The sequence below is a fragment of the Anoplophora glabripennis genome, unplaced genomic scaffold (genome assembly GCF_000390285.2).
Source record: "Anoplophora glabripennis isolate ALB-LARVAE unplaced genomic scaffold, Agla_2.0 scaffold428, whole genome shotgun sequence".
Lineage (NCBI taxonomy): Eukaryota > Metazoa > Arthropoda > Insecta > Coleoptera > Cerambycidae > Anoplophora > Anoplophora glabripennis.
The window spans coordinates 234,464-250,387 of record NW_019416528.1 but is presented as its reverse complement, the minus strand read 5'-3'; the positions used below and the strand labels follow the sequence as shown (position 1 = coordinate 250,387).

The 15,924-nt window shown below is 31.9% G+C and overlaps 2 protein-coding genes across 2 annotated transcripts in view; both read left to right on the top strand.

The window, feature by feature from the left end:
- The first annotated feature begins 12,833 nt into the window (after positions 1-12,833).
- On the top strand, positions 12,834-14,192 carry LOC108908896. Its single transcript, XM_018713076.1, has 2 exons — positions 12,834-13,002; positions 13,116-14,192. Exon 2 carries the CDS (start codon positions 13,134-13,136, stop codon positions 14,106-14,108), a length of 975 nt encoding a protein of 324 aa, XP_018568592.1. The 5' UTR covers positions 12,834-13,002; positions 13,116-13,133; the 3' UTR covers positions 14,109-14,192.
- A 354-nt stretch (positions 14,193-14,546) lies between these two features.
- LOC108908899 overlaps positions 14,547-15,924 on the top strand; it is a 4,608-nt gene continuing 3,230 nt past the window's right edge. The window contains exon 1 of the mRNA XM_018713079.1: positions 14,547-14,633. The gene's annotated coding sequence lies outside the window, so the exon portion shown is untranslated. The remainder of the gene's footprint in view (positions 14,634-15,924) is intronic.

Genomic DNA, 15,924 nt, shown 5'->3' with positions numbered 1-15,924 from the left:
AGAAAAAAAAAACGAAAAACAAAAAAAACCTGTTTCTCTCATTTTTCTCGGAAATTTTGAGGTTATGTTAAAAAGTAACCTCTACAAAAGTTGTAGATTTTTGCATGATCTACAACTTTTGTATTGGACACTTTTTTGTTCCACTTATAAAAGTCCATGTAATATTTTTTCTCAAATGTAATTTGGTTGGACTATAAGGAGAAACAACATCTTATTATTCAGGAACTATGAATGTAATAGAGATAAATTATGTACAGTACCAACTAGATATACGTAAATAAAAAACTTGCTTGTCACAAGCTCTTGCCAACTGAAATAATGACACGTTTGTTACAAAAATCTTAAATGACCACCACCTTATATATCATTTCAATTTCTTGTCATAACAAATTGTGATAAATATTTATTCTAAAATTAGACTCACTTGAACTGTAGTACAATAATTGAACACCACATCGCAATTACGTCACATACCTGTCACTTTAACTGTGGGATGGTTTATTGTGAAAAATGAACTAACTGAGCATCAGAACGCTGCTTACAGCGAAATCATTTGACGCAACTGGTAAAATGCCGAATTTCGTTGTCATAATATCCACAAAGCTTATCATGTCACTAAATATTTATCTCAAATTCACATACTCTCCTTTGTTATACAGGGTGTATCGTTGAATGAGATCATATTTATACGCAGACTTATTTTACAGTTAGTAACGTACCAATATTAGTTAATATATTTTTAAGAACAATACAATGTTTTTTTTAAATGTTCGACACTTTAACATTCAAAGGTAACGCTTCGGGTGGGCCACCTTAAAGGTCACACTAGTGCGAATTGGGATTTTGTCAATTTCGGGTTGCCAATTGCCAGCATTTAAGAAGCAGTCTGTGGCGATAAGCTATATTGTCTGTGGTATTAATCATATCAGTATCAGTATCAATCATAAACATACGAACTGCAAGTAAGCATTATCGCAAATTACCAACGGTTGATTTAATGAACCCTTATTTAACCTTTAGTTGTTATTCCTAGCAGGACGCCTGTCCACAACTTGCAGGATTAAATCTGGGAAAGAGGGTGAGAGGACGTTTTTTGAAGGAGGACGCCGCGTTCTGATTGATAGGAATGTCTGCACGTACGCTCTGCACCCGCAGTGATATATGGGTTTCCTCTGATCCCGCTCCCTATTGACATTTACGGTGGCGGCAACCTATGTACACCGGCTTCTGTACTTTTTTTCCAAAGTAAACTCGACTCTATGGAATTAGCCCGGATACTGTACCGCTTCCTATAAAAAAAAATTCCCATGCGCCCTAATATCCAGTAAATATTTGTTGAACAAATAACACTTTTATTTCAGGAAATCCTACAGCAATGTAGAGGAGATAATGTAGAAATAATATATTTTTTTTAATTGCCAGTGTTGCGAGAAACAACTACTCCGCGGACTATATATGCCCCGACCGGCATTGAATTATACTCGCAACACCTAGTGCAATGGCTAGGATCGTTCGTCACCAGTTTAACCCACCAGGCACAGACCGGTTTCGGACTTATTAGTCCTCATCAGTGTGTCATATCCTGCCGTATCCTCACGACAAAGAGGTACATTGTACACTGAGCAAAACCGGAGTATTTAACTCATGAAATTTGGAAAAAGAATTACAAATTTTGGAAAAAAAATTCAATTTATAAAAAAATCAAAACTTTCAAAATTTTTAATATTCTTTTTCGTTCTCTTTTTTAGTTTTACATTGACAAATGTGAAGAAAATTTTTCTTTCACAATTTTCAATATATTTTTTTTAATTTTGATATTTGATGAAGATCCTACAAATTTAAAGTTTTGGGATTTCGTTGAATGGGCTATAAAACATATTCTACATTACAAACTATATCGAATACATTTGCAAATTTTTTATAATTATTTCTTGCACCATGTCAGCAGCGAAAAAAAGCCGAATAAAAGTTCTACAGCGAGATAAATCTGAGTAACGAGATTAGACGGGGTCCAAATTTTTTGTTCACCGTGAATATAAGGACAATATTTCACTGGGCCACCATTCTATTAAGACAAAAAAATGCTTTTACCAAATTGGAAGGATGTATAAGAATTCCTTGAACTTTGGATTAGGTAAATACATTACGTTTCGACAAATCCCTATGTCAGACGACAGGCAATTACCAAAAGTGGTATCATTTTTGTACATATCCGTTACATCTCATTAGCCGTAAGTTATAAGAAGCAATGTTATTTTATTTGTGCTATGTATAAGTTCTTATACACATAAGACTCTTGAATTTAGTCTAACATCCTACTTGCAATCTGGTTTATTGCAAAATGTAATTTGTGATGGTCCCCTTAACTCTCATATCTCGTGTCAGCCGACAGTTGGCGGTGCTTGTTTCTGCTAGCTCCATATATTAACCTAGATCCGCACCTAAAAAGGAATTAATAGGGACGAGAAAGCTTTATCTTTTTTTAGATGGACTGACGTAGGTGATGGGTTATGCGTGTTCCTTTCCCTTTAAAAGATACAAGTCATACGAGGAGGAACGTGATGGACATAGGCGCCGTTATAGTGGGGGCAAGAGTCAGGTAGCTTCTCTTCTCGTATGAGATAAAGATGCATTCACAGAAAAAAATTGTACAGGGTGATTTATAAATGGTGACCAAAAATGAACCCTCGTATTCTTTGGTAAATTTTAAGGGGAGTCTTTCCTATAAAGTTTTTATCTAGGACGCTTCGTTAAAAAGATACAGGGTGTTAAACTTAAAAAAATGTTTTTAATTTTTTTAAATAATTTAAAAAATTGGTAAGTGAAATAATTTGAAATTGGGTACATGTATTTATGTAACCATTGTCCAAAATCTGAGGCATTTGCCTAAAATTTAGATGTTCCAGTGGCGGAGATACAGGGTATCGGTGGCATATTTTTCTAAATAAAATACACTAATCCAAACAATTAAAGGGGCAAAAGAATTTCCGAAATTTTTCCGTGATTTTTGACAGACAGAAACAATATTTTTCGAAAAATTTTCAAATTTTTTTTTTCAAGTTCAAAAATCCTTTAATGACCCTTTAATTTTTTTCATTAGTCATTTTGTGAATCTTTCTAATTTAGCCGTCAATTTTCTAAAAAAAACATAAATTACCCTTTTTTCCTGTTTTTTTTTTTAAATTCGTGTAAAAGATGATTGAAGATAAAAGGATCCTTTTCCATTAAAAGTCCCATATGTCGATGAAGGAAATGAAAGCTGAATAATCAAACTATCTGGTCCAAGCAATGGCTTAGCTGGAAAACAATTTTTCCAAGTCCGTGATCTCGGAAATAAAAATAAAAAAAATTGCAAAATTTTTTTATCGCGCTATTAGAATTGCATGATAATCGTAGTTACTAAAAATTTTCGACCGAAAGATCTAAAAACTAGAATCTTAGAGCTTCAAAATGCTTTTTTTTTAATTCTCGATACGACCATTTTTCTCTTACACATACAGTCCGTCAAAAATCACGGAAAAATTTCGGAAATTCTTTTGACCTTTTAATTGTTAGCATTAGTCTAGTACGCCACTGCTTTACGGTAAGAATCATGGTATTTTCGGATTCGTCTTTCAATTTTCTACAAATTACTACTTTTTTTTATGTTTTTCGAAAAAAAACTGATTATCGAGTACAGTAATTTTGTGACCATATTCCAAATTAAAAAAAATGTTTACTTCCATAGATGCTGTACGTATACATTTTATAAAAGCTAATTATTATTTCATACAATATGAAATATTGCAACCACTACATGAACATGTACGTATGCTTCATCTAATACATCGAATAAAAATGAACAACCTGAGAAGTTTCCAAGAAGAGAATTCCTTTTAAATCCTTTTTCAGTGTGGTCTGAACAACAGTTTATAGGTCGCGAGAGGGAGATGCACGGGCAAGTTATTAAAAAACTTTATAAATGGAATCTAATACTGTCTTGTATTTATTGTGAACACGTGTATATCTGGATTAAAACTTTTCCCCCGCAATTATATCGATCCCTCAAGAGTTTGAAGATAATTTATGGTGGAATAACTTTGCTAGCGGTACGTTATTTTCTTGTGCAATTAGAACGGTGCAAGAATTTATCCAAACGTCAATTAAGACGATCCACTTTTTTAATTAGTCTAGCCGAATTAGATCATAAAACCTGAAAACTTATTGGTAGACATTTTATTGCACTTTTTCACATATCAAAAAAGTAACTCGAAATAAGTGACGATAAGTATGCAAATTGCAAATAAGTTTCAAATTTACGTGTTGGAAATTTCAATATCAGCATGCTAGAAAAATTGAACACAATTTTCTTGTGCGCGAACTAAAAAGAAAGGGTATTGGTTAGGGTAGGTGTGATCTGAGATATTACGCAAATTAGAATTAGGTCTAAATTACTTACTTGAAGAGGTATATCGGCTTTACTCAAATGCACAGATGTACTTGAAATTTATATAGCGTATTACCCAGTGCTCCCTCTGTGCGTCATATTTTTTGAAATTTTTTTTGAATCTAGATTTTGAGATATTGTTGAAAGTTGTTCATTTTAACATAGGTTTATATGGCGAAGAAGAACGGTGCGGCTCCTTTTTTGCCCATAACTGAGAAAAAATGTAGAAATTGTGAAACAAAACTTCTCCATACATAGTACACAGTATTATATTACTTTTAATGTAAAACTAATGTAAGTTTTGACCATAATACAGCTGTATTAATTAGCAACAGAAACCAATAATTACATTTCTGTCTGACTTGAGGATTAATGTGGCAACGTCGCAATCAGCTGACAGCAAGGAGGGAATACATTTGAAAGACTTGATAAAAATGAAATTGCTTTCAAACATATACATTTTTCCTAAATCCCATGTATATTGTTATCAACAATAAATTATCCACAACAGATGATTTTTTGTAATGGTTTATAAAAACATCGTAATACGTACCCAGTAATATTTAGGGTTACATAAAGTTTTCTTTACTTGATTAATATAATTAGTAATAACTTGAGATAAAAACATTTGTACGGAATAACAAAGGAACAGAAATATTTCTCAGCAAACTTTATATGTAAAAAATTAGTTAAAGTTGCAAAACTTTTGTAACATTACTAAAATAGAGATGAAAAACACGAACAGTGAGTAATAATGTAATTTCTATCACAGAACCTTCAAAATTGCATCCAAGATTGTCTTCGACTTGGACGAGAGATGGGCGCGAGCGTCATTTTGTTTCTTTAGAACTAAATTAACATAATTCTCGTTGTTTTACCAGTTCACATCGCGAAGATAATACGATATATTTGCTATATATAATAATTATATTGTACATAGTTTACACAAAATACATTTTTGAACACGTACGTATTTTTACCCGAATTTGACGCGCAACATCTCCGATGTCCGAGGTCTGTAGGTTCGCAGTGTGTACAACTGCTAGCCAATTATTAGCGCTGTTGCCACATCTACATAGTCTTTATAGGTTCATTAAATATGATTTAAAACTACTTAAATATGACATTTTTATATTGTTAATTACTCAATATGTATGCCATGTGCATATGAGTAGATTTCTTTGCTATATAGATAATGTTTATCGCAAATAATTTCAATAGAATTTAATTTTTTCAAATTGACAACGGGTTTTAGTCCCATAAGAAAAGCATAGGACCCCACTGCGCTCCTCACTTCCCTCGTACCCCGATAAACCTCCTTAACTAATTAACATTCACATTTTTTTTTAATTTATAATTTAGACTAACTTCTCTTTATACAAGATATAACCCTTTGAATCTGGTGGAAATAACTTTACAAACTTCTTACTTGATACAGTCAATTTTGGTTCTAAATCTGTGCCAGTTATACTTGCAATGAATCGAATAAAAAGATTCTAATTAAAACCATTTATAGTAATTTGTATCAATGGAAATTGCCATTCTTTCATAACTTTCATACTCAAAAGTATCAAGCAAAGGGTTGTTTTAATGGAATAATAACTCAGACTATACATTACATCAAGTAATTTGTTTTGAAACGTCTAGATGCTCCTGGAAAACTGCTCCTGTTTATTTAATTAGCGTCTGGATTATCTTACCCAGACAGAGAAATAAATTTCTCTTAAATAATACACAAAAAAGAGTAAAGCACTCTTGATATTTCTGTGTGTATCAGAACAGACATAACAAACGAGGCACCATTCCGCTACTTAAACTTACAGAGCTCAGATTACGGTTTAATTAAATGCCTTTTCAAAATCATCCACGACTTTGAAATTCAGATATTGTGATACTAATTTATAGGGAAGTAAAAAGCAACTATTGTGAACAAGTTTCAAGTGCTACATTCTAGTTTACAACGTGCTAAGTCATTTGTTGCGGTGTTTTAGATACTGACGGTGTTATTCCTCGAGATAGAAAAACAGTCGTGGGAAACAATTACCTGGGGGGTAAAGTAAATAATTCGACATTTAAACAACGTCGCAGGTTGTTTTCCAGTTAGTTTTTCCATATCCACAGTTTTTTTTACACATTGTTGTCAAACCAAACGGAAGAACTATTAAACTTCTTTTTTAAAATTCAGTGACTCTATAAACAATTCCAAGTCAAGTGGCCGTCGAGCGTACGCAGTCAACATTGCATAGTTGGTACTATCGACAAAAAATCTCTGATCCGCAGTGGAGTGGTTGACAGGGTTAGATGTAATTAAACAAAATTGCTTTTGAAATTGATTAACATGGACTGTTGATATTAAACTTGTTACATACTATTTGGTATTACACTCTTGAAAAATACATTTGATTTTTCGTTGAAATGCTTTTAACCTTATTAAAAGCAGAAGCCTATCACTAAATAAACAAATTGCAAATTTCTGAAAACAAAAATAATACGATGTGAACCCATAAGTTTATTATTTTTAAATTTTATTACAGAGTAAAATGAACAGGGATCTGATAGCGTTATAAAAAAGTTACATCAATTTAAAAATTTAATACGTGAGCTAATAACGTTACTTCAGTGCAATATAAAATAAATTCAAACTAATTTAATAGGTTATAAGCCTTATTAACGATAAAGATATTACATATTATGTTCGAAATGGTGTCTTTCTATGCATATTTACGTACACATTTTGCATTTGTTGTTCCGTATACTTTATTAGTGTGACGTCAACAAGTTCTCATAGTTGAAATTGTACAAAACGAATTTGACCCTTGTGCACTATTTACATAGATACTATAAATACGAACAACAAGGATTTGGAAGTACCAATAAGAACAGCCAATACGTGGTTCGTAAAATAGCTTAAAACTTGTAAAAAAGAATATTCCTAAATTAAATAAAGTAAAAATTTAACATTAGCCGTGTTATTCCTAATACGCATGCTCGAAAAGAGCAAGCTGAATTTATCAATTTATCACTATAGATGCTAAATATTATGTACAATAACATATTAGTTCCCACATTGTAATATTTTTACGTGAATTCACTTTTTTCCATTCATTTCCACGAGAAAACAGTAAAGTACATTTTTTTTCGTCTTCAAAAGACCTACAAAACTAACCCTCGAGCGTCAAAAAATATTGATTAGAAAAAAAGTTATAGTTATAGGTTATAAGTTTATTTATGACTTTTGAATTAAACATTTATAAAACGAGTTATTATTACCAGAACGTTTTGGCATCCCATCCTCTCATTCCTTATCACTGTCTAATAACCCGCACAAAATTTGGAATCGGTAAGTTGAATAGTTTACAAGTTATGGCCTTATAAACAAATTAACTAATTATTAGTCTGGACGATCCCGAGGATCTTCCACAATCGCATTGATTTTTTTCATAATAAATACATTGAAATCTATCATTTTTTTTTATTTTTTAGCCGTAGTTGCAAAATACGACGCACGAGCGTGATATAGTTATATATTATTACATTCGGAAAGCTTAAGAAAAGAGATTTAAGTTAAAAAAAATCGACAAGATCCGTTGAAAAACAACGGAATTACAAACTGTCAAATATATTATTTTCAAGCGAATTTCGCTTATTTTACGGCAGGACTATGAATATTACCGTAATTTTCTACGGACTCGCTGTCGTTCGCTACCCCCACCCTTCCGCCGCGCCACGGCTCGTTTAAAATCAAGCGACCCATTGGCTTTTGACAATATTTCTTATGCACTTAGCATACTTCCACAAATAAAATATTTTTACCTATGAGCTTTCATAGGTAACCGGGTTGACGGTTATGACGGCGGTTTTTTTTTGCCGCTACCAACCTAATTTGTTTAACAATAGGCCGTCAACTTTGACAGTCTGTAACTCCGTTGTTTTTCAACGAATCTTGACGATTTTTTTTTAACTTAAAGCTCTCCTCATAAGCTTTCCGAATATGAATAATATATAACTATATCCCGCTCGTGCGTCGTATATTTCATTTTGCAAAGAAGGCTAAAAAATAAAAAAAATTCCAGGTTGCAAATTTGAAATAAAAAAAAATTATAGATTTCAATGTACTATTATGAAATCTATCATGAAAAAAATCAGTGCGATTGTGGAAGATCCTAGTTAATTTGTTTATAAGGCCATAACTTGTAAACTATTCAACTTACCGATTCCAGATTTCGTGTGAGTCATTAGACAGTGATAAGGAATGAGTGTATGCGATGCCAAAACGTTCTGGTAATAATGCAGTTTATAAATGTTTAATTCAAAAGTCATAAATAAACTTTTTCTGTTTATAACTTTTGATCTAATCAATATTTTTTGACGCTCGAATGCTAATTTTGTAGATCTTTTGATGACGAAAAAAAATGTACATTACTGTTTACTCGTGGAAATGAACGGAAAAAGTTATAAGCGAAAAACGTGAATTTACGTAAAAATTATAGAATTAACCACCCTGTAAACAATTTTTCCCCCATCTTTATGACTGTGGAAAGTAATATGTTATTGTACATAATATTCAGCATCTATAGTGATAAATTCAGCATGCCGAAACAAAAAGTCGCGAAATGGTCATTTCCCAACCTATTTTCCTGGCCTAAGTAACCTACATAGTTAGAATTCGTCGTCATATAATTGTGCTAAAAATGGTTCTAAAATAAAGGTTCCATATCTATCAGCATTTATAGAAAAATATTCTTGATATCGCTACCCAAACACCACCATGTTTCGTCAGTGAAAAATTTCAATGTTTCAATTCATGTTTTCTATAAACCACCAACGCGAAGGAAACAAAATTACCGTTTTAAACAAAATTTTTAGTCTAGTGGATTGTAATCTGGAATGGTCCGTACATATTATAAACATATCTTAAACAAAATATTTACATATTTAAATATTTTTGAAGTGGGTAGATTTAGAATGTGGGAAAAAACTTTTGTGCTCATTTTGAAGTATACCCTAAACCAGGGGTCGGTAACCTTTTTTGGCTGCGGGTTAAAATCAACCATAGTCTGAATATTAAAGGGACGTTTGGGTCAGAGTTATTTTCATTTTAAAACAGTCTTTTAGTGAATAATAAGATACATTTTATTAAGAAAATAATTACGATACGCTTTTAAACTTTAATTATTATTATAAGAACTAATAAAATTCTAATTATTATAAAAAGAAACATTTAGCAGTTACCTAAGTGAAATAATTATTATTATTTAAAAAAAATATTGCCATGAACAAACAAAAAGCAAAAAAGAGGTTATTTCAAGATTGACGTGCGTTATTCTCAAAATATTCGTTTCATGTTTATGTTTTATAATTTATTTTTATATATTATACTTTTTTTAGGAAATAAAGTGGGTCACTTGAAATTAGTAAATGGGTCACTCGGTGTCCTGCGGGTCATAGGTTGCCGACCCCTGCCCTAAACCCTTACAAACTGGTTTGTAAAGGGGAGCACGTGCAAAATTAACTCGTGCTTCATGATACAAACCGGTTTATGCGAACACGCGCGCGGTAAAGCCTGCACTTGTGTGGTCATCACATAATCAACATAACGTCGCTCATATAAGAACAGCCTGCCATGAACATATATTAATGGGTTTTCAGCACTAGAACATAAACATCGGAAGTGCTTGTAAACAGTGCAGTTGTAATTAATAAGAGATCATTCAATTATACCCTTGAAAATACTTGTTTAATAATATTGATGTATTTATACGAGATTAGTAAGCAATATCTGTAACTGACAGAATTCCATGGTGAAATTTCGCACTTCGCTTTAGACAAGACGAGAACCCCGCATTCGTGGGAGAAATTTTCCGGCTCGATTTTTTTGCATATTTAGATTCGTGAGATGTTCCTTAACATGAATCGACATGATGCCGGCCGGAAATCTGGTGCGCATTTGTTTAAACAAACTTTTTTTCAAGAAATTATAAAAATTGGTTTTTTCACTCTTTCACTTTTCAATTTTTTTAGTTTTTTGGCACATTATAAACAAAAAAGTTCCTATGCACTATCTCTAAAATTGATAGTTTTAAAGTTATAAACAATTTAAGTTGCTAAAAATGCCAAAATGACGATTTTTAACGACCGATTTCCGGGTTAAAAATTGTTATTTTTAATGTTGCCAGGTACCTAAATTAAAGAGTTTTTGGGACTCGCATTATTCTAAAGCCTTGTTTTTTAATTGTTAATAAAGCGCTATGACGAAAAAACTATCGAGTTTTTCTTTTAGTAGGTGTCCTAGACTAGAAAAGAAAGTTTACATTTTTTAGAGTAGATTGAAATAGAAAATTATAAAATTCATTCATTTTTCTACGTGTTATGATTTTTTAAATTTCTGAAATCATCCCTTTACTTCTAGCCGTCCTAACTCTGTTAATTTTAATAGTACAAGAAAAAGTCAATTGACTAATAGAATGGTGTTGTTCGCGCAAAAAAATTGACTGGCGGTAAAAAATATTTGAGAGAAATCTAAAAAACATGGAGATTAATTATTCTCTTGACGTTCTTGTAATAATCAAATAATATTATTGATTCGAAAGATGCTACTAGTAGCCCAGGGATATGAGGAAAATGCCGTGACTGTTGAGTAGCCAAGGATGTGTAAAGTTTTTCATAAAATTTTGATGTATTTTAATATAATATGTGCAAAACCCACACACCATCAGGTGAGGTTTTTTAATAATTAACAATAAAAGGTCTAAAGTAACCCAAAATATCACTTTTTTGCCTAAAGGAAAAAACGATAATTTTTATTATAATGTGAAAGTAACCAACTTGTAGTTAATAAAAAAACCTTTAAAATGGCGGTTTTTAAAATCCGATACGATAATTTGTTACTCGGGGAATTGCAAAAAACTGTCAAAATTCGATTATTACTAAATAAACAATACGTTTTGCAAAAGTCAATCTACGATTTTCATATTGCATAAATAGTTGGCTTTTTTAGTCCTTAATATGTGATTAAAATTTCAGACCGATTCATCCAATAGTTTTTGCAGAATTCTAAATGTTTATCCCGGAGACATAATTTTTGCAACTTGACACGTAAAATTACCAAGATATTTTAATTCTGCGGGTATCATAAATGAAAGAGAAATACTTCTTTTATTGGAAATTATTTTATTGCAAAAAAATAGTTTTTTTACCACTGCAAAAACGTACCACAAAAACACTGTAATTTTTGTCTTATAAACAATTAGAATAAATTTGTTGCTATTATATTTAGAGAGATTATTTTTCCATATTCGTAAAGCTGGTATTTTTACACAAATTAAAAAAAAAAGTTAAACACTTTTTTTTTAAATCACAGCTACTTTGTTTGTAACAATTAAGACTTCTAATAAGTGCCATTTTCAAGTGAAGTGCCAAGTTTCTATGTGAAATTTTTGAGGACAATAGCTTTGTAACAGCATCTCTGATTGTGAGAATGCTCCAAATAATGACTTCGATACAAGATGACTGTGTCAGTGGAGGGGGAACCTACAAATCCACGAGCAAATTGATAGAGATTGAGAGAGTTATATCTCTGGAAATTGTTGACCGATTTTGATGTTTTAATTTGGGTTACCTTCTTGCGTACATCACAAATATGCGTTTTGTTAATAATTAAAAATTTAAATTAATCGAATTTTGTCAGTTTTCTGCAATTTCCCGAGCAACAAATTATCATATCGGATTTTAATAACCGCCATTTTAAAAGTTTTTTTATTCCCTACAAGTTGGTTACTTTCACATTATAATAAAAACTATCGTTTTTTTCTGGTAGCCAAAAAAGTGATATTTCGGGTTATTTTAGACCTTTTATTGTTAATTATTAAAAAACCTCACCTGATGGTATGTGGGTTTTGCACATATTATACTAAAATTCACCAAAATTTTATGAAAAACTTTACAGATTCTTGGCTACTCCACAGTTACCACCAGGTCATTTATTTTCCTCATATCCCTGAACTATAGGTACTTTATTTTTTATTTAAATTAGTTGAAACTAACCGAAATATTTCTAATAGGAAAAACAGAAATCTAGCCTTCAAAAAAAAAATTTGCAATTTGTTTTTAGTTGATAGTACCAACCATGCAATTTTGGCTATAATATGTATCCGTTATGTGAAACAACTGCTTAAATTCCTTTTCAAGTAAGTCTGATAGTAAATTTTGTTATTTCCATCGAAATCAGTTTCCCTGTAATGATAAGAAGTTTGCTAACGAGGGAATTAATAAAACAGCGTTTTTTTCACTCTAAACATTGGAAAAGATAACCTATCATGGTAAAAAAATAAATTTAGCAGAAGCATCTTACGATTATAAATATTTCCCGTAACATAAACACATCGCTAGCTTACTACTAAGAACAAGGTTACTGAGGCTGTTAAATAGTCGGGCAACATTGATAAGAACTACCAATAAATGAAACAGTTTTATTATTCTATTTATTACAATATCGAATCGTTCATAAGTGCATGCGAGATTAGAGAGTAAATTTGTAGTATAATAAACCGTGTGGTGTCTGGTCTTAACTATAAACGGTGAGTACCTACCTTCTATCCTTACCAATATAATATTTATAATTTAATTACGTAGTTGTTGCTAGGAAGCACCTTGTACAAAATAGCAGATATAACACTAGATACATTTTCAGGCAAAGAAATTCACCGCCATGGGTAGCAATCATACCGAATACGTAGAAGACCCTTTTGGAGACCTTGATGAAGAATATTTAAAATATTTTGACAGAGAACCTGTATATTTGGCACTGAGCTATGTAGTGCTGGTAACAAGCATAGTGAAGATTATTTTGTGTTTGTGCGTGATTGTTGTAGATATCTTACTGATATACGTTATAACCAAATTTAAGAGACTTCAATCAACGGTGAACGGTTACATAAAACACTACGCTATATTCAATATATTATATCTTGCGGCTAGTTCCTTAGTATACATCACTTCTACCTATTTCTGTTTAGGGTTCCAAATTGATTATGCAAGTCTGCTGTTCAGTTTCCTGTTCGCGTTTGCTCTTGGTCTCGATTGGCTGGTGATGACCTTCAAACCCGAGTTAGGACTGAAAATTAAAAACGGTTACAAGCACCTCACCCTCTCAATATACATTTTAGGCTGTGTAAAGTTCTTAGTGGGGTCCGGTTTATGTTTTACTGTACATTCCAGTTTCCATGTCGCAGAGAGTACTACCTTAACAGTAATTTATATTTCAATTCTACTGTTCCTTTTAGTGCTGGACTGTTTGAATTTCAGACACAGAAGCTCGATAAGACCTACGAAAACAGTGTACTCGTTGACCGTAGCTAATATTATCGTACTATTTTGGTTGCCAATGTTTGTTTACCGTATCTGGCACAAAATACAAACTTACGAGGAAGTTACCGAGTTGATATTTTGGTATACAGAGTTCATCCCAGAATTGATTAGCTCTAGTATTTCTATCGTTATTCTCGTGGTATTAGTGAGGGCGAATAAAAATTTTAGGATGGCGTTCGCGAAAATATTTAAAAGATCCGTTAGGCATTACAGCAACGAAGGTGAAAATTTAGACGAGTCCGATGACGAGACTACTTATCCTCGAGTTGATTCAAACGTGTTTTATCACAATGCAACCACGTGTGTTAAAATTTGATTATTTTGCTGATGTCGATAGGAAATATGTTGTATACGCTTTTCCTTTAACAATTTAAATTAAGTCTATTTAATAAAATTTTGTCCAGATACCTACGTTGTTGTTTTTATTTCACTTTGATAAATATTTATGCCATATGTTCTTCATTATCATGGGAATGTAATTTATATTTATGGGATAAATTTGTTGATATACTGCAAATTTACTTTGTTTTTCAATGAAAAAATTGATGCTATTTGAATATATCTGGCGAATAACCGTCTCAACAAAGAATCATCTTAGAGGGGCATTTTAATCAATTTATTTTTCATTTACAGAAGAAACGGCCACTATACTGACGGTAATATTTTTGTTTATATAAGAAATGCCTCAGTTCTGAACTCCTTAACGTATGTACCATTTTACGACTGTAAACTGCAATTGTGTAGGTTTCACACAATTCATTAAATTAACGAATAAGGCCGTGACAAATTTAGTACGACTTGCAGTTAGATATAGGATGTCTTGGTGTTTGTGTAATTCTGGGTAAGTACAATCTTTTAACTACAATAAACGAAATATGCAGTCTGAGTGTTCTTTTGCGGTAACAGCCCTTACATATAAGAAGGTAGGGTAAAGTAAAGAAATTAAATATAAGAACTGCAAGTGATGGTCAATAACAGTAACAATACGAATTTTTTATTAATGACATTAATGACAATTATTTCTCATTAATAACCCACCCTTAAAAAAATAACCACGCGTGATTCTCTGAGCCTACTTTATTTAAGGGGCTGTTGACACGAAAAATAAGACTCACTGTATGTGCCTAATAACATTAGAACAATACTATTTTTAAACAATAATAACACAGGCAACCATTTTTTTTTTTAAATTGCATGTATCGCATTGTAGCATAGCGTCAGAACGACAATAATTCTAGAACTCGCTCTAATGAAAACGCGGCGATGCCGAAAATTTTCGAAGAGGAAAAGTTTGCTAATATTTCAAAGACCGTTGACGAGTATATGACTTATTATATAAAAAAATTATTAGAATTAAGCGAATAATCAATAAATTAATTCAGTTATAGGGTGTCTTATTTAAAAAAGTATACTTTTTGATCTACTCTGTGTACTAATATGCAGTGGCGGCCCTGATAATTTCAGAAAAATAAAAGAAAAATGTATATACATATACCAAAGTAATTTGCCGTAATTCTTATAAAATTAAATCTAAACTGCATTACCTTCTTTGAAACTCCCGCTGCCAAATTTTAAAATTATATTTTATCCACGACTATTGTATAATGTACCCATTATACGTCTGTTTGCTCGACCTTAATAATACCCATTAATCACGGCAGTGATTAATGAGTCATTAATCACTACTGTCAGATGCTTCCTTAATTTAGCTATAATATTATATTGTTCTGCTACAAACAATCCGTTTTTAAAATTTTATCGTGTAAACCACTAAATATTTTCAATTCAGTGCTGTACATATAAAAAAAAAATTAAAAAAGTGAATTTTCCTAGACCGGATTCGAACCCGGGACCCGCGGTTGGAAGGGAAAGAGCATCTACACTGAGCCATCAGCGACTTCATTTGTGCGAGTCGTATATCTGTTTCTTAACATACCATGTTTTTCGAAACATTTCAAAAAAAACTTCAACAAAAATATTTAGTAGTCGTGGATAAAGTATAGTATTCTACTCCCGTATAATGGGTATTATTCACTCGGTGATTTAGGCCACTCGCCTGCGGCTCGTGGCCGTAAACTTCACCTCGTGAATAATACCCATCATTATACGCTCGTTGAATAATATACTATTAT

Excerpts from the sequence above, each read along its gene's own strand:
- LOC108908896 (XM_018713076.1), top strand. The coding sequence starts at position 13,134 with ATGGGTAGCAATCATACCGAATACGTAGAAGACCCTTTTGGAGACCTT.